The sequence below is a fragment of the Pogona vitticeps genome, chromosome 5, assembly GCF_051106095.1.
Source record: "Pogona vitticeps strain Pit_001003342236 chromosome 5, PviZW2.1, whole genome shotgun sequence".
Classification (NCBI taxonomy): Eukaryota; Metazoa; Chordata; class Lepidosauria; order Squamata; family Agamidae; genus Pogona; species Pogona vitticeps.
In genome coordinates this window covers 132,539,017-132,564,348 of record NC_135787.1, presented here as the reverse complement: position 1 = coordinate 132,564,348, position 25,332 = coordinate 132,539,017, and the positions used below count along the sequence as shown (strand labels likewise).

General features: G+C 40.1%; 1 protein-coding gene across 4 annotated transcripts in view; it reads left to right on the top strand.

Moving 5' to 3' along the window:
• The first annotated feature begins 249 nt into the window (after positions 1–249).
• The window catches only part of MET (MET proto-oncogene, receptor tyrosine kinase), a 125,500-nt gene continuing 100,417 nt past the window's right edge, over positions 250–25,332 (top strand). Inside the window, exons 1-2 of one of the 4 annotated variants that reach the window (XM_078376724.1) lie at positions 266–388; positions 1,134–1,252. In XM_078376724.1, coding sequence (XP_078232850.1) covers positions 1,226–1,252 — 27 coding nt within the window. In that variant the 5' untranslated portion in view covers positions 266–388; positions 1,134–1,225. Of the gene's footprint in view, positions 389–1,133; positions 1,253–1,965; positions 2,255–25,332 lie in introns of those variants that run through there. The other 3 variants (XM_073000525.2, XM_020789693.3, XM_078376725.1) reach the window with 3 other exon arrangements.

The window sequence follows — 25,332 nt, the reverse complement described above, 5'->3', positions numbered from 1 at the left end:
CCTCTACCGCGCCCCACTCCTGGTCTGGTGAGTCACCGGCAGGTCAGGAGGACCGCGCGGGAGAGGAGGGGCCGTGGCGAGTTGCCGCCGGGAGCCGCCACGCGAGCGGCGGAGGGAAAGGCTCCGCCAAGCCGAGACCCAGCCAGTCAATACGCAAGCAACAAGCGAGCGAGAAAAGCCAGGAAGCTCGCGGAGCTGGAGGGCGCCTCGCTGGGCAGGCAAGCGCCGGCGGCGTCTCCCCCTCCTCTCCTCCAGGTGGCTCACGCCAAGAGAGGGAGTAGAGGAGGAAGCCGGTGGCACCACCACGGTGGGATCCGAAAGGCACGACTCCCGAGGCGGAGAACCGGCCGGCTGAACAGCTGCATCCTCCTCGCCTTCAGCAAGCAAGGTACAGCCCAGTGGACCCGCGCGGGTTGCAAATGCTACAGGGAAGGGAAGGGAAAAGCACCCTCGCGCATACATTGAGCTACTACTGTACAGTGGCTGGTTCCAGAGCGTGTAGCCTTTATTATGTCTGGTACAGCCCAATCGCATGTATGGGTCTTCCCGAAGCCTAGTAGACACAGCATTGTTATGCCTGAAATGCACCTTCGTGAATTGATAGTTCATTTTAGTTGGGATCGGATCTTGAATCTAGGGGCTGGGGGCCCTTCAGCCAAGGAAGGCACTTCTCTCCGATGCCATGAACGAGTCAGTGGTAATGAAGGAAAGGTAAAGCGCCTCTGAGCGTGTGCTGATTTCATTCCCTCGGCCTCTCCCACCCTTTATCTGAGGCAGAGGATTGTAGCTAGATCAGGTGTGACTTCTGGGGAGGAATTGCTTTTGCAGAGCTGTTCTAAACGCGTCTAATAACTCAGAGATGGAATTAATGAGGCTGACTTCCAGGTGAGGGAGCGCAAGCTTTGTAGCCGTAGCAATTAAGCGCGGAGGCATTCCAAATATTTGAAGGCTTGACTTTTAGGGTGGCTATACTTCCTTTGGGGTGGGGTGGGGGGAAACCACTGCTGTTGATCTGCAATAAGTGGCTGCTGCTCGTAGAGGAAATGAGTGACTGGAATTTTGGCTGCCACGGTGTTGTTGGAGATCTGCCTGGACTCAGCAGGATTCAGCTCCAAACCTGTTTTCCGTGCCAGGGATCGTTCCTAAGCCTGTGAAGTGGTGATAAGACGAGAGAAGCTCTGAGCACGTGCAAAGCGCTTTCCTCGCCCCTGGGTAACCACAGGAGATGCAAGAGGCGGGACTTCCACGGCAGGTGATGCACAGGTGGCTTAATCAGTGCCACTTTTCTTTCCTTAAATAGATGCTTATTGGTAAAAATCAGTGGAAAGGCACACACCCAGAAGTTTCGAAACTGCCTGCGATCCCAATGCGGAGGAATTTTAGCAGGTGTGGCCAAAGCGGAAGTTGAACTTAAAGAATCTGCCTTAGAACCTGTGACGTAAAAGGGAGTGCCTCTGAGAGAGTATAAAGTGCATTTTCTCCATCTTACTTTAACCACTAGTTATATTTGCCATTAGGAAACAAAAGCTCCCACGCGGTTTGGGGCCCCGTCACTTGTGCCTTTGCTTTTAAATATACACCCTCCAGCGTTGAATCTTGGGCTCTGGGGCGAGGTTTCCCTGTCTGCGATTATAACGTAGAATCCGATATGGTATTTTCTGACTCTTTGTTGAAATGGAGTGGATGGGAATCTTCCGGATCGATGCACACATGTAGTTTGCCATTCACTTTATAAAGAGGGGCGAGCGGGAGGAGAGAGAAAGAGGACGTGCTGAGCTCACTGGAAAGAGCGAAGAATAAGCCAAGTCCTTTCTCTGAGAGATGATTGAAATGAGATCCTGGATGATTCAGGAGTGACTCTTTCTCCCCCCTCCCCCTCCCAAGGCGGAGTGGCAGAGAGGAGGGGGCCAGGGCGAAAGAATTGAAGTGGCTGGCGGCTCTGCAACGCGGCTTGCTTACAAAGAAGTTTGGAGACCCGCGATCTGAGTCAGCTTGACGGCACCGGCGGCGGTGGCATCGCCACCAAGACGCTGGCAAAGAAAGCCCCGGGAGTGTTTTTAAGAGGCAAAAGAGGCGATCGCTCTGACATCAACGCATTCTTTCAGACAACCGTGCCCGGAAGGAGTGGTTTCTGCAGAGTGCTTGCAGGTGGACGCAACTCTTCTTCACAGTTTGCTTTGGCTAGCAGGGGTCCTGATAAGATAACATGACGCCCTTCTTCTTAGAAATGTAACTAGTGTACGTGTTTTGCCCGGTAGGTATCAAGCCAGGAGTGGGTGGGTGTGAAAGCAGAATTTAACTACCCCCTAGGAGAAGGCTTAATTCTCTCCCTCCTCCATTCACTGTTTTGCAAGACTTCTAGTACCATCTGGGTTTCATCGCAGTTTAAATCCTGTAATCTAGGAGTACAACTATAGGGGACTTAAAACTATTTTAGATGGAAATACATACTTCACAAATTTGTTCTTGCTAGGAAGTTTATGCATCCTACCTTGGAATAACGTAGTACAGTATGTGAGACTTAGCTTGCCACTGAATACTGTAGTTACATTTCTAAATTGCATTAGTCAAACTTGCGTTTACGTGACAACTGTGAATGATTTTGCAAAGAAGTTTGTAATTTTGGCAGTGCTCTGGCAGAAATATTACAAGAATGTCAATGCATTAAGACATAGTCCAAGTTGAAATTAGATATGCATATATTGTTAAACGTTGCAGTGTTCCTGGATGCCCTCCCCCCCCGCCTTGTTTTGCTTTTTTTTTTTTTTTGCCAGTAAGAACTGTCAAACCTGAAATAAATATAACTCAAAACAAGCAGTTGTTAGATTTAAGCTTTCAGCACGTACCTATTTGTAAATAAAGAACTTCAACAGGAAATACTATTTCCTAAGTTTGGGTCACAAAGAGTTGGACACAACTTAATGATTAAACAACAAGTTTGTGTTTTTCTCTTTGTAATATTAGAACTCTTTTTATTAGGAGATATGTCCTCATTTTGAACTTTTAAAAGTTCATTCAGCTATAGGGTGTTCACACTTCATATTGAAAATCTCCGCTGGGATTAGCTGAAGCAATGAGTGGTTCTGAAACTTGGGTTGTCAGGTTGGGTTGCAACAAACTGCATCTTCCAGGAATCCTAACAATTGGGCATGTTAAGCCGAGACTTCTGGGACCTAAAGTATTGGCACCTTTGGTTCCAAGTTTGGGAAGCCGAGTTAGGTGGACATAAACATTGTGATCCATCTAAACATTTATGGTGCAGTCCTGTGTATGTTTACACAGTCACATTGAGTTCATTCATTATAAGTGCAGATGGGAGTATATTCTATAGTTTGCAGCACCCATTAAATTTAAGATTGTTGAACCTATTTAAATGCAAGTATGTTGAACCTCTTTAAATGCAGGTATGTTGGCTAGAATAGTCTGTACTACAGTTATTATAATCTTTCATTTAAAAAGTTTCTTAAAATCATTTTACTTACTTCAAGTGAATAGTTGAATTTGAATTAATTTAATGTCTTAATGTATAATCTGTATCTAGCCAAGAATTTATACTGTATAATCTGTACCTAAACCAACAGTAGTTCTACATGTAGAACTTTAACTCAGTAGTTCTTTAACTCTGAATGACTGAGTTAAAGACTTCACACCTGAAACTATTTGGAAAGCTGAGGTCCAGTTACACCACTGCTTCAAAGAAACCATTTTGGAATTGTATATGTGCAAATGGTAGAGGATAAGCAAGAGAACAAATGATAGGTGCATGTTACATGATTTTAGCTATTGCTTGGTGATACCAACATTAAGGTAGCATGCATATTTTATGTGTAGCATGTTTCAAAAGGTATGTGTGTATGATTAGTCACCATTTTCTGTCTCTTCCTTTATTAAATTTATTCCATGTAATATATGAGTGTTGACTGTTAGTAGAGCCAGCCTGTGCAGTCATGGGCAAGCTGCACAGTCCCAGGCTGCTCCCAGAAGAAGGGAATGATAAAACCACATCTTGAGTACTCTCTACCTAGAAAAGCCTGGAAAAGGTTGCCATAAGTCAGAATTGACTTGTTAGAACACAGTTATTATAATATATGAGTAATATTGCAAGATAGATAATAAGGATATACGCTTCAGGTGCAGGGAGTGTTCTTGTGTGTATTTACTGGTAATGATGATATCATTGGCTTCAGAGAAATGTTCAGTGTTGACTTAGTGTAAGAAAGAATGAAGTTGATATAAGAAGTTGTCCTCGATCTAATTGTAGAACTGAATTATTACAGGAAACAAAATGTAGTAGCTGGGAATCCCTTAGGCACTTATATTGCTCAGTGAGATTAGTGTCGAAAGTAGACAGGGCTATATAGGTTCTAACTGTGTGTGATAAGGGCAAGATTTGCATGGTCACACCAATCTATGAAATGGTAGGGACTGATTTTTAAACCCCAGAAGCAGCAGGTGGGAGTTCCATACCTGTTTCAACCATACCTCCTGCTCAAGTCACCTCCAGTTTTTCCTCTCTTGATGGGGTTTTTGTTTTGAAGTCATTGTGCCTTGGGAATACAATTTAAGAGTGAAGGGGTTTGGCATCCCTTTCAAAATGTGCTTTATATTCTTGCCTTGCATGACTGGAATTCAGCTGCTTCCACATCCTAATGCAGAGTTCTGCTGCCCTCATGAATACTTAGTTATCAATTTCACCTTCTTCCAATGGCAGGCCCTGCTCATTTTATGCTTTGCCATTATCAAGCCATACAACATGGGCATTCACTGTATGTAAGTGATGCAGTCGTTCTAATTTCTGGGAGAAGCACTTTTAGTGCAGCCATATGAGTCTTACTCCAACAAGTAGCTGGTCACATCTTCTAACATATCTCCATCACATTGCATGGTACATCCAAGACACACTTAAGCTTTGATGGGCATACAACAAAACAGACATCATGCAACATACATCAGCCCCTATTTAGCCAAAGTCTTGTTAATCACTTTATCCCACTGAGCAAAGCAATGTATGTGCCTTCTATGTCTGTATTTCTTTATCACTGTTTTAAATACAAATTCAAAATATTTTAAAATATATATTTATGTGGTTTACTTTATGGGGCAAATGGTCTTATGCTGATTTTTGTTTCAGCTGGCTCTGAACAGTGATTTTCAGGACATATTCCATGCATGCAGTTTAGTCTGTTTTGTTGTTGCTACATGGTGAGATCCATGGGGAACTTGGTCATATGAAAATGTCCTACTCGTGCTTGGCTTATGGTCATCAAGGCTAAAGAGCAAATTAGCAAGACACTGTATAAATATTTTGCAGTTCCCATTCACCGGACTGCTGTAACTAGGTCATGTAGCAGAATCCAACACATGGCACCTGTTTATTCATTTTAACTCTAAGACCATGTGGAACATCTTCTCTCTATGCATAAAAACATCACAAGTTTATAAGGGAAAATTGCTGTCTGATTTCACTCTTCTGAAATTACCAGCACTTTAATTTATAGCTGTAAGGATAAGCATAGCATTCATTAGGTAGCCTGATGAGCTGATAGCTATCTACACTCAGGAGGATTTGGGGGAGGTACAGGTCGGGAGTGACAGAAGTGCCATGGCTTCATAGGCCTCCTAGGTGACAGTGCTCAGCAAGTCTGCTATCCTGACTAAGAGTAAGCCCCAATTAATACAGCAGTAGTTAATTTCCAAGCAAATGTATATAGAATTGTGCTGCTAGAAAATACTAGTGTTCCATACCTCCTTTAACAAATCTTTGGGGAAGAACTCTTTCCTCCTTTCAGTTGTTGTAGTTGTTGTTGTTTTAATTGGGACATGTACGATCTTGCAATATTTTTAGAGAGCATATAGGTCTAGCTGTGTCTCTGCAGTGCTATTTCCTTAAATCTCAAACAAGGCCACAGTCCTTGTTGGGTATGTTTCTTGGTTGTGAAAGTCTGGGAGATGGCAGTCATACTAACTGCACTATTTTCTTTCCCACTTCTGTGTGGACATACTGTATGAGGAATGAGTAAGTCAGGCAGTTTTCTCAGGTGCAGAAAGTAGGGTTCAAGTGCTTCCACTTATTTCTTCCTCCTTTCATCTTCCAGTTTCAACACCTTCCTCCTCAACAATGATGGGGAGCAAATGTGTCAGCCCAGGAGAGAGCTATTCTGTTTTTATTACTGCAGTATACTGTACCATGGTTTACTGTTATTCCTGGAGCTTGGTGTCTTAGCTAATTGTATTAAGCTAAGTCTTGAGCAATAATAAGTGGACAGTTTCTTGGAGGAAAGGGCAACAGGTTTATTCAGGTAAAACAAGTGTGCACTTGGCTGCCCAATAGGGTGGGGACCCTGAGATCAACAGGGTTCAAGTTCTTGTACAGTTCTAAAAAAAGAACAAAAGTATGCAGCAGTTGATTGGTCCCTGATGAATATATGCTCATTGGTTAGAATTTCTCGCATTTCAGCGAAGCAGTTACCCATGTGCAGAGCAGCTTATCACTGAGGAATGTTGATTATTCCTTACAAAGCACTTCTTTGGCATTTGTTTCCTCCTTACAGTACCATGGTTTAGTGTTGTGCTGAAATTTAGGAAGTGAATATGGCAACCATCAGCATATAGGACAGCCCCTCTTGTTATTTCTACTGCAGAACATGGCTACCCAGCCTTTTTCTCTTTGGAGTGACTGTAACATTTCCCCATGAGAAATGCACAAGGTTCTTTTGGGCTTTGGGGCCTAATTCAAATTGATGTATGTGATCAGTTTAAAAGTCTTTGTTATCTGGCTTCAGTTTGGGGTTAGGAACAGCCTTCCACATAATGGACATTGAAGTCCTTGTCTTGTATCCATTATACAGTGGGGTCTTGACTTGAGAACTTAATCCATATTGGAAGGCGGTTCTCAAGTCAAAAAGTCTGTAAGTCAAGTCTCCATTGACCTACAGTGCATTGAAAACCGATTAATCCCGTAACAGGCCGTTTTTGTTCCATTTTGGTTTTTTTCTGGTCTGTAAGTCAAATCTCAGTCTGCAAGTCAAATCTAAATTTTGCGGCCAGAGAAGTCTGTAACTCAAAAAGTCTGTAAGTCAAGCCGTCTGTAAGTCAAGGGTCCACTGTACAGCAGAATATATTGTCTCTTGATTTCAGAGCAGGGTCTTTTTGATACTGACAGCAGATTTGTAGATTTTGCTTCTTAGGAATATCTTTGTAAGCTCACCAGATGGGAGAAAGCTGTATTCTTTTTTTAAAAGGCTGTTCTATCCTTCCTCACTTTTCTAAAGTTTCTTCTTTTTTAAAAATTTGCACACTGTGAACCGCCTTTTTTAAGTTTAGAGGAATAAAATGTTTAACATTTGTAGTGTCCTCTGCATTAAATTACATGACACATTTAATACAAATCAATGTTTTTTATTGTGTCTGGACCTTTCTTCCAAAGAACACAGTTTTTTCCTTGAGCAGTTCTTTTAAAAGTATTTATAATTAATACATAATAGCTGACACAAGCATGTTAGCAGAATCCATTTTTAAACTGATTTCTTCACCCAAGGGAAATAGTGTGTAGATGATACTTTTAAAGACGAGAATAATTAAATGACCTTTCTCTCTCCCCTTTGTTTCCCTCTAGAATAGGTCTGTTCTGCATTGAGCTCTTTGTATTGCAGAAGCACTCATTACTTTGACAATCTTTCACCTTGCAGTATTTTCTTGTTTCAGATAATTTTTAGGAAATCAGACCTTTGTTGCAATCTAATTTTGAAATACATCCTAACACAACAAATGTGTACTAACTTGCTCCTTTCAGTGTTAATAAATCCTTGGAATTGGCAGTTTGCCTCAGGGATGGCAATGTACTGTACAGTGAAATAATCATTCATGCTTTTTAAAGGACCTAAAGGTTGTAGGACAAATTTGACCCGTTGTAAATTAATTGAACTGGGGATGTTATGCTCTCTAGCAAAACTCATCATAGTTTATTGTTCATTTCCACAGGGTGGTAACTGTTTCTTTCTTTGGGGGTTAGCTGTGACATCACTGAATGCAGCACAAACCTGTGCTGAAGTGTGAAACAAAAGACTTGGTGGTATGACATCTGAATATACAAATTTTGGCAGTGAATATCTTCTTTTATCTCAGGTAGATTGCCCACTTGTGCTCCTATCTGGACAAGACATTCTTAAAGACTTTGATCCACACATTGATAATCTTGAGAACTGACTACTGCAATGCTGTCTATGTTCGGGCTTCCCTTGAAGATGGTACAGAAGCTCTAACAGGTCAAGAATGTTGCAGCCAGGATAATTTCAGGGGCTACGACATTCAATCATATTTCCCCAATCATGGCTCGCTTGCACTGGTTTCCTGTTAGCTTCACTGCCAGATTTAAGGTATTATTTATGACTCATAAAGCCTTTAATGATTTGGCACCTCATTACTTGTCGTAGCATCTCTCCCCGAAAATATTTACCCAGTTAACCTGATCCTCCCGAGCCTTACTATTGGGGTGCCTACCTTGTGAGAAATAGAGAAAAACTGTACCAAGAATCATGTGTTTTCAGTAGTAGTACCCTCTTTGTGGAACAATTTTTTTCTGGAAGTTAGACAGCCCTACAAACCTTTTGAAGACTGATAAAGACCAAATTCTTTAGTGAGGACTTCAACAATATTATCCCTTAGTCTGACCAGTGACCTGTATTTTTTTATATCTTGCGTGTTTTATATTTATATATTTATGTGATTTATTAGTTTATTGTAATTTTGTTAGGGTTGTGTTTTCATTTCAGGTGTCATCAGATGCTTACCATTTTATTATGGTTAATGTTTGATGATTTAGCTGTCAAGATTATGGTATTCTGTTCTTGTTTGGTTCTATATAATTTCGGTGCATGTCATGTGAACCATCCTAAGAAGTAATCTCACTAAGATGGACAGTATATAAGCTGAATAAATAAATATAGGTTTCCCATTTCTTTTATTTTTTGATTGTTCAGTATATTTGTATATTACATTTGTAGCCTCTCTTGTCTACAGTGAGTTCAGAATGGCAGACATGGCTCTCTTTCCCCCCTGCTTTATCCCCAGAACAACCCCGTGAGGTAGCTCAGGCTGAGATAGTATAAATGGTCGAGATCAGTCTGTGTGTTTCAGGGCCTTGTGGGAATTCACATTCTTTACAACTATACCACAGTTTATAGTGATACACCTGCTGAAGCTTTGCCTTTTTTGTTAGTTTTAAAATCAATAAGAGAGCAACAAGAGGTAAGGCTAAGGATATTGTTCTTTGTACCTTTAAAATGCAATAATCAGAGGATGTGTATTATTTTTAGAAGTATTCTTTAACAAAGAGCTCGTTGACTTCCAGTATTTTGATCTGAAGGAGTTTTTGTATTAAGTGCAGCTCATATTGTTCAAAGGTTCATAGTGTCATATCCTACATACTTGCTGTGGAATATAAAGATACAATCTACAGGAATATCTCCAGTGCAATTCCCTGTAAGCAAATGCTTACATTGGTTTTTAATAGGGATACATTCCTGTTTGTTGGGCAAGAATAGGAAGTTTCAATTCCTTATTTGAGGCTTGCTTAAATCACTGCTGAAAAAATTCCAGACCTAAAGAACCTTTCACCTAGAAGTTAGTTTTCTGAAATATTTTCCTGGTCGTAGCTTATATCATGAGCTGTTAGTCTTATAAAATGTTTGAGAGTGTTCTTCATATGCACATCTGTAACATAAACAGGGCTATCATGTTTTGTGTTCCTACTATAGCACTATAGAAATATCTTCCTCTTTACTAAAGAGCATCAGACCCTAGAAGCACTTTTTTGTTCTGTATATAAGTTGATCCAGCCTTATAACTCATAAGAATTAAGCCTAGCAAGTAAATATATGACATTTATTGAAATTCATTCTTTGCCATTGAGCTCATTGCTTTCAGAAATATTGAGAATAGTAAGGGATTGCAGATGAAATTTGATTAAATCTGCAGTTGTTACTCTGACTTCTGAAAATTGATTTCCCTCCCTTGAGCTTGAGTTGCTTGCTGATTAAGAGCTGTGCACTGAGTTGAATAGGTTACATTTGTTTGTCTCCCACCCCACCCCACCCCCCCATCCCCTTGTGCAAGTTATAACAGGCTATGAAATGTACTGGAAACGTAATATATGCATGCCTTGATATAATATTTAAGTTTACTTAGAAATAGCTGTTGAAACTGCATGATGACACATCTTTATGTTCCATTGTATGAAGACAAATACCATCTTATTGTAGATGTTTCCTGTTTTCTGTGTTCTGCTGTGGGAACTAAATCTTCCTTCCCATTTGCATTGGCTAACCTTTTAAAAATTTCTTTAATTACAGAGCAGTTAAATCAAATACTAAGTGCCATATAACTTTTTTTGGGGGGGTGGCTTTACCTTGCATCTATATCTTGGTGTGCTGAGTGCTATGGCTTCTATTTGTTTCTGGTTTGTTGGGTCTCAACTGCATTTCCTTTACGTGAACCTACAAATTCCTACATTTCTTCCTGCCTAACACTCCATAGTGTGATGATATCTGTTCTACCTATTCCCCTGTGTACCTCTAGGAACACTTAGAAACTTCAGATTCCAGCTGAGGAAACTTCAATCTTTTATAAATGGTACTTAGTCGGGATACATTACCTTGTTACTTTTGTTTTCCTGTCCACCATGCAGTAACAGGCCCTTCATTTTCCCTTCATCCTTGACTGATTGATTGATTGATTGCCAAGGTAGGATATGCAAGGCATGTCATTTCCACAAGTGGCTGCAGAACCAAAAAAGCAAAAAAAAGTCTGTGTTTTAAATTAAGGCGATATCTAGAGGTGCTTAGTCATAAAGGGGGGAATAAACACTGAAATAGTTTAAAAAGTGTATTGGTATCTCAGCCTCCTGCTGTAAGTGGGATATCATGGTGAGGTAAGGAACCTCTGTTCTGGAGCTTTCTGTTACAGAAATCTCAGGGGCAGTTCAAGTTTTCTCGTCACTTAAGGTAGGAAATGACCTGCAGCCCCCCCCCATGCATATTGCATGAATGTGGGGGCTTTTTCCTCCAATGTTCCCCATGGCATATATCTACAATCACAGACAGTACCGGCCTTCTTCTTGCCATGCCATACAGTACAGGAGGTTTGCCTGGCTATAATAGAGGATAGTGGATGTGGTGGCAGTATCTCTGTCCCATCATAAAATAAGTGTGTGGGGGGGGGAGAAAAAGGAGGAAGCAGGGGCAATGATGGTGAAGATGCAGAAACAGCTGATGCAGACATGTCCTGAACACTAATAGTAGAGCCCGAAGGGGTGGTGACACTCACCCCTTGCCTCTTCCAAAAGCTGGCTGTACAGAGCCTGCTGGTTTCAATAAAGCCTTAAGGGATGGTGGTAGTTGCAAGCAAGGACATTGCCTCTCTTCCACTGTGTCTTGACTCTAACGATTCTCTTTTTATGAGGCAGCATCAAAAAAGTGACTGCTTCAGTGGTTGTTAGGATAAGGCTGGCCTTGAATAACACAAAGGAGACTGAGATTTGCCATTTTATGTATATTAATAATGTAAATAAACAGGCAGCTGTGCTTAGGTGATTATTTGGATACAACTAGCGATGTAGGGAAAGTGACTGCTGTACCACACCCAGTTTCCAGCCATTCACAGATTCCATTTGTGCGAGCCCTACCCACAAAGGCACTTATGCATTGCTCTAAGAATTGCTTTTGTAGCCCCAGGGTATTTGATTACACATATGTGCATAAGGCAGAGCTGAGAAACAGTACATCAAGTCTAAGGCATTAATATTACTTATGTTACATTTTGCCATAATGAGCCCAAATATTTGTTTGTTTAATCATTATTGACACTTATATCCTGTTCAACTTAGTGGGACCACTCATTTGGGTAATTACAACATAATACAAACCCTAAACCACACCCACCATTTCCAATCATAATAAATAATGAAACCCAAACTCATAAAGTAAACAAACCAAATAGAACCAAGAGATGGAGACAGCCTTCAGGTGGCAGCGTCTACGGGAACGCTAGCTGAGGAGGAGAATACAGTATCCTTAAAGGTTTCCTGAACAGTAAGATTTTTTAGCTGTCTTTTAAAATTCTAGAAGGAGGAAACCTGCCAGATCTCTAGTGGAAGGCCATTCCAAAGTGCGAGGGACACAACTGAGAAGGTCCATGTTCCAGTTGAGGTTTTTCCTTGCCAACCTTGGCATGGCCACTCACAGCAATGAGGGCAAGGAAGATCAAGTGGAATGGGCAGCATTTCTGTAGGAGAGACACTCCAACAAGTAGCAAGGCCCTAAACCATTGAAGGACACAACAGGTACGGAATGCAGGCGAGCCAGGACTGGGGATCTATGATCAAACTTCTTCACTTCAGTAATCAACCTGGCTGCTTTTCTAGTTCTGTTGACAAGCTACCCATTGGATTAATTTGCTTTGACAGTAATTTTGGCAGTGAACACAAAATAAATGTTTTCACTTTTGTTGATATATGATGGCTGAAATCTTATTACTTAGTATAAGAAAACTCATAAATTTCAGTCCATTCATACCTGGCAAATAAAGAGCCGCTGCCACAATTTGGGGGAGGGGATATGCTTACTTGGTGTGTGCAGGCATACTCCTGAAAATTGTGGCAGGAACTTTTTATTTGCCAACTAGTAACAGACTAACAGTTAATAATTTTCTTGCAAGCAATAAGATCTAAGTAACTGTGATTCTGCAGACTGAAATAGACTTTTTAATCACCATTGGTACATAAACAGTTATGGTTTTCATGATTGGTTAATAGTTTTGCCAGTTTCTTTGCTGATCTTTTGCATTTACCCTGTGGCATTTTGCCACTGTAGGAGAGCTAGTATTAGAGCTACCAAACGCTTCCTCACCCTGCCCCTTATTCCAGAATGTGAAATATCTGTAGAACATAATAGATGTCTCTTATTCCGGGTCAACTCAGTTGTTTCTGAAATTTCCATCTAGCAACTCTATTGAAAGATGGTTGCGGATCTATCCATGTTGTAAGTTGATCAATTTTTCTGGAAATCTTAGATCTGAATAATATATAAACTTAGCCAGTGTAGTATAGTGAATATAATATTCAGGAGACATGAATTCAAATCCCTGCTTGGCTGTAAAGCTGACTAGGGAAGCAGCAGTGATAAACCACTCCTTGAACATCTCACATAGCTTGAAAACCCTACTATTCAGAAGAATCTGGTGTGGTTCTGTGGCAGTATTTTGCTCCTAAAACAAAAAAGGTATGTTTGCTAGACATTTCGTTGTCTGAGGAACAAGTGGCATTCCTTAACCTGAGCTGAGATGAACAATAACTAAAGCAAAGTGTGCTGCTTATACACTGCCCCACAGCGTTTAAAGCTTCTTTGGATGGTTTAAAAGTTAATTATGCAGGCTACACATTACCCCCACCCCCAGTGAGCTGGGTAATCATACCAACCTTAGTAGAAGGACAAAAGGCTGAGTCAACCTTGAACCAGGTACCCGGGATAAGACCCCAGTTGTGAGCACAGTTTTGGCTGCAGTACAGCAGTTTAACCACTGTACCACTTAGCAAATGCCTCTGTTGTAAATATATTGGTTAGCTATGTACCATCAAATTGGAACTAATTTACAGTGACCCTAATAGGGCTTTCAAGATACAAGATATTTAAGGAGTGGTTTTACCAGTTCTACACCCCCAGTTCTACACCCCTCAGTGCCCCCCCGAACGGGGATTCTCATCCTGGTTTCCAGACTCCTGGTCAATCACTCTGTCCATTACACTACACTGGATGTCTGCAATTTATATAAAGGACGTCTAATTCTTCCATTTTGTCCATTTTCTAACCGTTTCCCAAAAAAAGTACCGTTGGTAACTTGTTTTTGTCCCTGCCCTACTAAATTAATGCAGCTATTTCTTAACAGATCATTCCCTGACACGTGTATTTGAAAAGAGCTACAGGACAATAATTCTACAGGGAAACTGTCTGGGTTGACGATAGAGGGAAGGTGTACACTCTTATGTCCAAAATGCTGTTTATGAATTTATTCTGCCACACATACTTGGATCAGGCAGCCAGTACATAAAACAGCTGTTTTATCTGGTTGTTAATATACCTGAGGCAGTAATAACCTTGTCTGCACTAGTTCAAGGATTGAAGAAAATACTTTTTTCTTGCTAGAGACAAATGTATAAAGTAATCCTTAAAGCTCTTTCTTGGAATTGGTGGTACATCAATGACAAAAGAGCAGCATTTGTTCAAACAAGCTCTCGTCCTTGAATCACTTTCAAAACATTCTTTTGTATAGGTTTCCAGGTATGCTGTAATTTAGAATTATCCCCAGGCAGGTGTAGCCTGTTGAAGCTGAAGAGCCAAAATCATATCTTTAAGTGAGTAATCCTTAATCAGATGAATATTCAAATCAGAAAAATGAAGGTTTGACTCAAAAGCCTTGGTAATGAATTGAATTTGTGTCTTGAAGTCACTCATTTAACCTAGGCAAGTGGTAGAGAGGTTTGTTTTAAGAACATACTACATTTAACTTTAGAAACTCTTTAACTACAGAATTCCAGATGTATAAAGCCTGGCATGCAGAAAACGTAAACATTAGAAAGGGCAGCCCATTAGTTCCTTGGACCTAGTTAAGTAGAAGTTCTGGACACAAATCAGAATTTATTTAGGACACATGGTCCTGAGCTAGATATTTATCCCTTTCAGCAGCCAGTATCCTATTAGTGCAATATATTCGTGAAACACCTGATTGCATGAGTGATTGTACCTTTTTGGGGCATGCAAGCAGATAATTCAATACCTAATTGCACAAGTTGTTCTTTGTCTTCCAGTGGATGTGGCACAGCTCTGCCCCTCCCATTAAACCAAGATGGCCACTTGTTAGGTGGGTGGAAGTTTCCTCCTGGCTCTGTGACTGCTGAAATAACCCATTGCTAAACATTTCATGTCCCAGAATCTCCCATATATATCCTGGCGGGGCTATTTTTTCAACAGCATTAAACAAGATCTTGGCTGGTGATGTTGGGAGATTTCCCTCTTTTATAGCATTTGTGTTCTGCTTTTCATTCATTATTTGTGATGTGGTTCATAGTGATAAGCATCCTAATGGTGCTTGCCTTGGGTTTGTGCAACTTGCTACAGTTAATTGTGGTTCAGTGATGAGGTGCCAAGGCGCATCTCAGTTGTGCACTCAGACACATGATCAGGTATCTAACTGAGACACTCCCCAGCACCTTGTCAGTTAGCTGCAACGGGTTATACAAATCTGATATGAACAGGAATAGGATTCTGGACAGTAATTAATTAAAATGCAGTTTTAAAAGTTTAAAAAATGCCACAAAATGCTGATACTTACAGAATGTTGAGGGTGTTGATTCATATGCATAGAATTAGCTTAGCTATAATTACTGGAATGAAAGTAGAAATATAATACATCTCATTCTCTTCTCAGTGTGCTGTCCATGTCCTAACTACTGAAGGATAACTTCAGGGCCTATACTCTTCCTTCTTATGGTTACTGTATTTACATTTAAGCCCAACACCAAGTGGATAAATCTTAAAATACAGAACACCTTCAAATACAGATCCAAACACAAAACTGTCCTAGCTGAATAGCAGTTGTGCTCTCCATGGTTTCAAGCAGCAATATTTCCCAGACATGCCTGGAACTGCTAGGAATCAAACCTACATACAAAGCATGTGCTCTACCACTTAATGTTGGGCCTGGTGCTAAGCGAGGTATTAGAACTCAGGCCTCTGCAGCACAAACATCGTCTTTATACAGTAGTCCTTACCCAAAATTTTACGCCAAACCGGGATATCTTGGGAAAACAGTTGTATTGCTTTATTGTGTCCCCCTCCCTTCCTTTGTAAAAGGTACTAGGAGCATTCCTGTGACCTATGTGCTATAGCTAGATCTGCCTCTTGGTTTTAAGTTGGCAAAATGGAAACTAGAAGTTTTCCATCATTAGGGTTGTCATGGTACTATCCATTCAGGGGCTGTGACATTCACACAAATGCAATTGCCATGCAACATGTTGGAGGAATGGATGTACCAGCTGAGGCAAGAACAGCACTTTGCTCAGCAACGAAAATGTTGTCATTTTAGGTAATAGGGTTATCTCCTTAATAGTTACCTTCTAGGGGAGATGTCTGAATTTGTCATCCAACAAAGGAGCGGGTGTTAGGGCTGAGCCAAAACAGGGAGTGCATTTCATGAATATTTTCCCTCCATGAAAGGCATCCTCTCCACCTCTGTCAGAGAAATCACAAGGACATGGAAAGGCAAATGTGTTCCAGATTCAAGTGGGAACAATGCTTTAAAGGCAGTTCCTTCTTTTCATCCTTGATAGATGGCAGCTTCAGTGCCAGGTTTCGGGTTAAAATGGAGCTAATTCAGAGTGGTCTAGATTAATTTATTTTCCTTTTTGATTCTGATTGGCTAAATGAGAGCAATGTTAATTCTTAATAGGTAGACATTAACTATTTAAAAAAACAGAGTGCTGATGCAGTCAATAACGGGGTAGCGAATGGGACAAATCAGCACGAAACAAAGAACTCTGCAGGAGCAGTATTTCCAGGAAATATTTCAACTGCCCTCCAAATCTTTATTTCTACAAAAAAATGTTTGGTTCTAGGGCAGCGCATTGTACATTTAATTTGTTTAAAAATAATGTCTGAAAAGGCCCCTATGTACAAATAATTTTATTTGCAAGCTTGATTTTTCCTCTTGCAAACACCTCTGCTAAAGTTCAACATTTGTTCTTGTTAGATAACATCTGTAATAGAGTTGAGTGGTAAATAATTTTTTAAAAAACTGTCAAATGAGGCAGGGTTCCCAGGTCATGTTGGTAGAACTGTTTGGCAGTGCTAGAGTATAAGAAACTGATCCCAGTCAGCGGGACTCGTATCTGAAGGGAAAACAACCCCACCTTTCAAAAACAAACCTACATTCAATACATGTGGCTATTCCAAGCAGTATGTTAAAGCCTGTGAGTGGTCTTTAATATATTTATTATAATGGATGTGGAGATAAGGATGAATTATAAATATGATGGACTTTAGATAAATTTTGGCCAAGGGGAAACAGGGTGGCTCTATTATTTGTAGCCAAGATTGCACCATGCCAAGAATTAGCTTTGTTGTCAGGCAGGCTGAAGCGCCTGCGGCCATTTAAAGGCCATTGGTAATTGACAATGTCAACACCTGAAAGGCAGAGCAGCGGTGCCTTGTGTTCAAAAAGATTGCTTTAAAAGATCTAATATATATGATGGAAACATAAATGAGAGTTTTTGATCAATTTGCAGGAAATGAGTAACTTAAAATCATTTCTAAAAATGTTATCTAAATGTAATTTTAATTCTAACTAGAGTAGAAATCACTGAAACTTAAGTCAATGGAACTTACATAACTGCTGAACTAACAAGCCCCATCCATTTCAATAGGTCTGCCCTAGTTGGACTAAAATTAGATTTAGCCTTTAATATTTCATGTGTATTTTTAGTATGAAGTGGGCCACTATTTTAAATCTAGCAACAGGGAATGAGAAACTGATAGAGAGCTGCATATGACAACCTGTAATGTGGTAAGAGTCTCCAAAGTTTTGTGTATGTGAAATTGACCATGAGGATGCAATTTCTTTTAGGTGTGCATTTCCCTGTTTTCCTACTCTTAAGGCAATTTTCAAAAGAGAGAGACAGAGAGCAAGAAAGAGAGAAGCTTTACTGTAAGATTTCATAAAACTGGACAGTCAGCTCAGATCCATATATTAATGTCAGTTCCTATTGTCTGGCTTTTATTTTTCCTTTCTTTTGTGAGTTCTGCTTTCTCGGCTTTCTTTTTGATACTTTTGACTGTTTTCAGCTTCCTTATTATGGTCTTGATAATTCACCATTTCCCCCTTGTAGTGCTGCTGTACTTCCACAGCAAATGTTGGCTGATAGCTGTCCTTCTTGGTCTTTTTAAAGAAAGCAGTGTGATTGATCGGCTGTGTTCTTTTGGAATAATAGTGAATATTTTTGAACATCCATTATGTTAAAAAAAGGAAAGGAAGGAAAAGAAACCACAGCCTTTAGGGCTATTCTAGTCTATCACTACTGCAGATGAAGAAATAAATCTAGTTGTATCTGAATAACCTTGCCTTATACCCATGGGTTTAAAGAACTACGACAGGTTAAGAAAGAAAGGCTGTGATTTGTATTGCACTCCAATCTACTTACTGTAAATTAACATTACAGGGTAGAAATAATAATTTGTTTTCTTGGAAATGGAGAATAAATGGCTGCTCTTGTATGATATGTTTTAAGGGCTTGCTAAAAGTAAACCTGGCAAAACAACAAATATCCGTATTCTATGGAAAGCTATTACAGCATACCATAGTATACCAAGCCTATTAATAGGCATACACATGTATGAATACTTGCTAACATTCTGCTGGTGTGTTAATTTAGCTCTTATTTTTGTCGCTGTCTTTCCAGTGAAAATAAATAGACTAAACTTATTTCAGATGAGCCAAGAAGGCTAATGAAAACTTGATGAATTATTGTCAACTTTGTTGAGGTTACACAAGCATTTCAGCATTTCATATAGCAGGGGAAATGTCTGGATAATTTTTAACACATATTTCCAGTTGTTACAGTTTTTCTGTAATATCTGGCTTCTTGGAAATAGTCTGTCTTTATATATCTGCTTGTTGTTGTTTAATCATTAAGTCGTGTCTGACACTTCATGACCCCATGGACCAGAGCACGCCAGGCCCTCCTGTCTTCCACTGCCTCCCGGAGTTGGGTCAAATTCATGTTGGTAGCTTCGATGACACTGTCCAACCATCTTGTCCTCTGTCATCCCCCTCTCCTCCTTCACACATTCCCGACATCAGGGTCTTTTCCAGGAAGTCTTCTCTTTTCATGAGATGGCCAAAGTATTGGAGCCTCAGCTCCAGGATCTGTCCTTCCAGTGAGCACTCGGTTGGGTTCTTTCAAAATGGATGGGTATACCCAGGTATATATCTGCTATGTGATGGGCAATGCAAATTTGTTCACAGATGATGAATACTGTGCAGGATCATGGTTCTTAGTCCTAGCAACTGACTTTCATGGAGAATTCATTCACTGAATAAAACATTTGCTCAATTTTATATGTGCTTTAATCATTCACTGCTTCCCCACAATCACTTCTGTCGTATATTCTACTTCCATAATACTGGACTACTGTATATGTATTTTCCATTTGCGTCTTTACTCCATAATGGGCTTGGTAGACATAAAGTGTGGATCTTGGTCATGTGTGATTTGAGCATTGTTGCACTGCACAATGGGATTGGTTGTCTTAAAGCTGTTATTTTCACACACATGTATAATTATGATGTGAAAAATGATAATCCAGCATTTTGTGCAATTAATGGTGATTGTTTGGCTGCAAGAAATATAGATATTATATGCATATCCAACAACAAGAGGCAAAAATGTTGTGGCACTTAGAGACTAAATATGATGATATTTTGGTGTAAGTCTTTATGAATCAAGTCTGCTTCCTCAAACATTAAGTGAGACTATGTGACTGGCATATTTATACATAGCCCCAGGAGCAGGTGAGGATCCAGATAAGGGACCAAGTAACATTGGTTTATTAGCATAGGAATTAGGCTGCACATAATTTCAGTTAGCAGGTACTGGATACAAGCATGTATTATAAGAATAGGTAATATTTCTGAATGCAAATACTTGAGAAGAACAGTTTGTGGTGGGAATGTCTTCACTGAAAACTTAATTTGCATCAATGTGGCTTCTGAAATACCTATGTAAGTTTGTAACAGAACTGTCTATTTCATCTGAAGGACCTTTCTTAGCATGGTCACAACATGAGAATTGAACAATCGCAATTCATTAACTATAAGTCCAAAGTACTTTGAATTTTCTGCTATTAAACATTTCTACATAATTGGTTTAGACAATAATGTCTGTAACAGATATGTGTTGATAGTGGATATATGAAACATGACTCCATTATTCCTGAACAAGGTTGTTCCTGAACAAGGTTATTTTAAGACGTTTTCCTTTTTAAACTTCTCTTTGCACTGAACCTGTACTTTTGAACCATTTAGGTTTCCTGCAGAGCAATGCATGAGCTGGTATATCCTTTGCCACTTATTAGGGGGTTATCCTTTCCTTCCCTGCCTTCATCACTGACCTCACTGTCACAGTGTTGGCTCCACTCTCCCTGAGAACAGGGCTTAAAGCCTTTGTTTCAAAATGCAGAAAAAAAGAGCCATATAAAACATTTAGTCAAGGCATGCTTGCTTATGACCTGCTTAGTATCATTCCTGCAGTTCAGAATTCAAATGTGTGAATTGTGTGTTGCCTTGTTCCCCTGTGTGTAAAAACAAAAACTACTTCCATGTAGAAATATAATGTAACTGATAGAGTAATCACCATTCTGAAGTGATACATTTCCTTAAGTGTATTTTCTCAGAGTTTGCATGAGCCCTTAAGTGGTGTTATGCACAGTGTAACTGTCCATGCTGGTTTACAATCTCATTCTTTATAGTTCATGAGCTGGCTTTTGCTGGCAGATTTTAAAATAATAGCTGTGTGCTGTCAAGTTGATTCTAACCTACAGCGACCCTTTCCAGGATTTTCTAGGTAGAAAGTAATCAGAAGTGGTTTAACATTCCCTTTTTCTGGGACCGTCCTTGGACTGTGCAGCTTGCCCAAGGCCATACAGGATGACTCTTTTGGGATGCACAGTGGAGAATTGAACTCCTAACCTCTGGCTCCGCAGTTAAAATCTTCACTCACTGAGCTGTGCTTTTACCATACTTTTTGTTTTTCAATGTGGGGACTGCGTTTGTGGACATAATGATTCATTGGTTCCCTTCCAGTCTGTAATTCCGAATGGGAAATGCTGAGGTGTGTTAGGGTTAGTCCAATGTCTATTTTTTCAGTGGCTACAAAAAGTTGAATTTACTTGTGGCTCAAAACTTGCTGTAACCTGAATAATCAGGACAAGAATTTTTCGCGTGTGGCTATAGTTGCATATGATGGTGGGAATTACGCTTACTGGTGAGAAGAAAAAGAAAATAACCTCACATTTTTAGTAATTAATGTTAGTCAGGCTATGTATATTTCCACCGTCATAGCCACCACAGCACTTATTTTTTGCACCTCTAGTAACATTACATGTCATTGCTGACCACACTTGTGGTGGCTGGCCAAAAGATGAAGATGAATGTTGCATGAGAGAGTACTGAGATCATGTTCTGCACAAACAGATTTGCTAGAGACTGGAGATATTTTTTTTAAAAAAAAAATCTGCCCAAAGAATTGTTTTTAGTGCTGTTTGAGTTCCTGCTGGTGATTTTGCTGTTGAATCCAAAATGGAAAAATATCTACATAGACAACATTGGTATTATGCATTTCAATGAGCAATCACCGCCACCCAAAACAGCCTATGCCTCATCCACTATTTCAAAGAAATTTAATCATGTATCTGAGGTTACTGTGATGGTCTCAAGTAATTCACTGAGTCTAAGAGCCAATGCTGACTTGTTGAAGGTTTTGAAGTGACTTCTTCTAGGGAAAAAAAAATTCAAGAAAGCATCTTCTATAAAGAGCATTCTATAATGACCTTACTTTGACCAAGGCTCATGTTGCTGGTCCAGCAACACAAAACAGCTGCAGCACTGAATTAAAAATAGAGATTATTTTGTGCTTGTCATTAAAAAAAATTGCAATGTCTTACATACCTCCAATTTTGTAAATCTTGGGATAGCCATTTTATATGTATTGTGCTTCCTGAGTGCTTAAATCTATCATATTATGTGAAGGAAATATCTGGGATCAGAAGCAATTTACAAAATGTTATAGTATACATAAACAGCTATAGTCCATGATTGCTATAAATGAAGATAATATATAAAGAATACTGCTGGTAATACCGCAAATTTCTATGTCTATCTCTTTCAGTAGTTTTTGACTTGTACTTACTGGCATCTTAGCTACTTCTGAAGGAATAGCAGTAGAGATGGGCACGGATCAGTGGTTTGTGCCAGTTCATCCTTCGGCTGAACAGGTGTTCGGCATTTCCAAGCCTTGCCTCCTCCAGCGGGCACCCATTCAAAGGCAGCACCCAGAGGAGGTGGGGCAGGGAAACCAGGGAGATGCCTCTGAGTGGGCCCCCCAAGAGATGGTTAAACTGGGATCACTTGTTTGTCTGAAGGATGAACCAGCACAAACTACCAAATTGGTGGTTCATGCCTATCTCTAGTAGTTTTAGTCTCTATCAGCAAAGAAACAAAAAGCCGAGTGGCAACCTTTTATAATGTAAATTTTTGTGAATCATAATCTACTTTCTCAGATTCATTGAGTATAATCTTAAAGGTTTAAGTGCACATACTGTATGTGGCAGGTGTGGGGTATTTATCCTATGGTCATTATTCAATTTGGCCTATCTGATCTTAAGTGACTACTTAAGATTTTAGATTCTTCCCCCACTCCAAGATTTTGGATATAGTAACCCTTCCCATTAGTTTTTTTTTAATGTGACCGAATAAACTTAAACTGATATTTATTTATTATTTATTTAATTTATTTATTTAATTTATATGCTGCCCACTCTACCCAAAGGTCTCTGGGCGGCTTACAACAATTAAAATTCAATGCGATAAAATAAAATGATCAAAATACAGTTAAAATACAATTAAAATACAATTAAAAATACAATTAAAATTGCCATCATATATGATCTGTTATATCATGAAGGCTCAAAGGTGGATATTTGCATAAATTTTAGAAAATGAGAATTAATGGGTTAGGGAAAGTGTGTGAGTATCAGTCATGTAATACTAGGGATTTTTATAATGTTAATCCAAGCAACAGCATCTTTTCTTGGTTGCCTGGAATGGCTCGTAGATAAGATTCTCTCTCATGAGATTCTTGATGTTTCTCAGAGTTAATGGGTAGAATCACTCTTTCTTTGGGTCTAATATCTTCATAATCTTGGCTGATTTGAAATGTTTTGATAGGACAATCTGACATTTCACAGTTTATAAATATATTTTGAATCTGATGGTCTTTGGTTTCTTAGTTCCTTCTTTTCTCTTGTATGGTGGTGTTATGCTTTGAGAAGTTGTAGGGAGTTGTAGGGCTCGGCACAGATTGCTTCTCCAAAACCTCCTGTCTACCCAGATTAATAGCATAATCTACAGGGAGAAGAAATGCAATATTTATTGACCCTAAGGCACTAGCAGGAATGTAGCAATCTCTATAAATCAGTTATTTTTGTATTTTGTCTCAATTTATCCAATATAAAAAGATGCATTAATTTTAAAACTATGTGTTTCTGAAGAACCACTTGTGTAGTGGATTTTTCCCACCTCTGTTTTTCTGCCCTGAAACAGTGGGAGCCTGCAGAAATTCTTCAGAATATCTGGCAGTGGAAGGTGGGACACTGCAGGTGGTGGAAGGGGACTGAGTGGAAATTGGAGATGCTATTTCTTAGAGAGAAGAAGTACCTTTCACTTGTCCAGGGTGGTCCACAAATTCAGCTCAACGTGTTGATTAGGCAAACACTGTAATACTAACATGTCTAAAACAGGACTCTTCTTGGCTTTTCTAAAGGCTGACTTAATGTTTCTTCAAATCAGATAAGGTTTCTCTATTTGTGGCTTTTTGGTGGGACAATGTTATGTTGGTGGTAGGATTGTCAGGTCTCAGGGCGCAGATGTTTGGTGTCCTTCCCAGGTCTCCAGGAGGGGAGACAAATCTTTGGGCAAGTAGTCCTGAAGGTGGAAGAAGTCTGAGTTTTGGTTCTGAAGAGATATTAAAGCCTAGACATTAATTCACTACCTATTCCCAGTTGGCACTGTCTCTACATGAATGTGTGTGTACTTGTATTGTGTTTGTACAACACTGAAATGTGAAAAAGCTAGGACTGAGGTGAGGGGACAGGAGAGACAGCCATCGAGTTCTTGCATTTGAGATTATCCTGTCATTTGGAGCAACGCAGGAAGTGAAGTACTATTATCAGCCTTCTTGTTGTGCTGGCTTTAACAACAATATTGCAGGATTCAGGCAGGGTGGGGTGGGAGCTCTCTGTCAGCGTTCTATAAACCTAAACAGCACTCAAGTCAGATATGCTGTAAGTCAGGGGTGGGCAATTAATTTCTATAGGGGGCTACATGAAAAATCTGAACTGTGTTCGGGGGCCAAACCAACTTTACTTATAAATAGGACCCTATTGGGTGGGTAGTATTAGGCCCCCAATTTGTGGGTAGTAATAGGCCCCCATTGGATGAGGCCTGCAGTGAACAAACTACAAGGGTGACATGGTTAACTCCCTAAACTTTTTAGGGAGTTAACTATGTGAGTGTTGTAATTTGTTCACCACACGGGGGGGAAAAAAACCCAACACTGAGCTAACTCACGTGTCCTCCTTTCCCCCACTGCCTTCCTCTCTGTCTGTCTTCTATCCCGCACAGGCGACATGATGCATCATCACGTTGCCTGCGCAAGGATCGCTTCCAGCCTCTTGAGCCGCAGGCTCCGCAGCCTGCGGCTCAAGAGTAACAGTCATAACTCGTGAGATCCCAGTGTTGGATCTCGCGAGTTTTGCTTACTGTTGTGCTGGGTGACTGGAACCGGAGTTCCGGCTCACTCAGCGGCGACAGGTGGGCCAGACAGGAGCGGCCCGCAGGCCGCCCTTTGCCCAAGTCTGCTGTAAGTGAAACCACATAGGATGTGAATGGCAACAACTGTTGCAGCCGCCAGGTCCATTTTGCTACTTGATTGACTGCCAGAAAGTTTTTCGTTTGCTCTGCTCTGTCCTGCCATATTACTGAGTTAGCTGAATTTTGCTTGGATTCTGGGCACATTTCCATTGTTTCCACATTTAACTGGCCCAGAAGTGGTTGCAGTGCCTCCCTCCAACTTTACATGCCCTGCTTCTGTGACATCATAAGGACCCATTTCTGTGACAACATGAAGTTCTCTTTCCTGAGATTTGGCCCCCAGATCTCAGAGAAAGAGATGAAACCAACCCTACATGGTAGAATTTATGTAGTGGCAACAATATTTTTTAATTTGTAACTGAAAAATATTTCCTGCAAAATCTGGTAAACAGCATATGGTCGTATTCCTTTTAGACCATTTAATTGTTTTCTGCTAAGGAAACTAAATATAGCTTAGCAACTGTGCTTGAGTATGACTAGAACAATGTCTGGTGTGACTTGTAGTATGATGTTCAAAACTAGCACAAAACCAATTCTTCAGTCATAGTTCATTTATTGTCCACATCAGAGATTTAAATATCA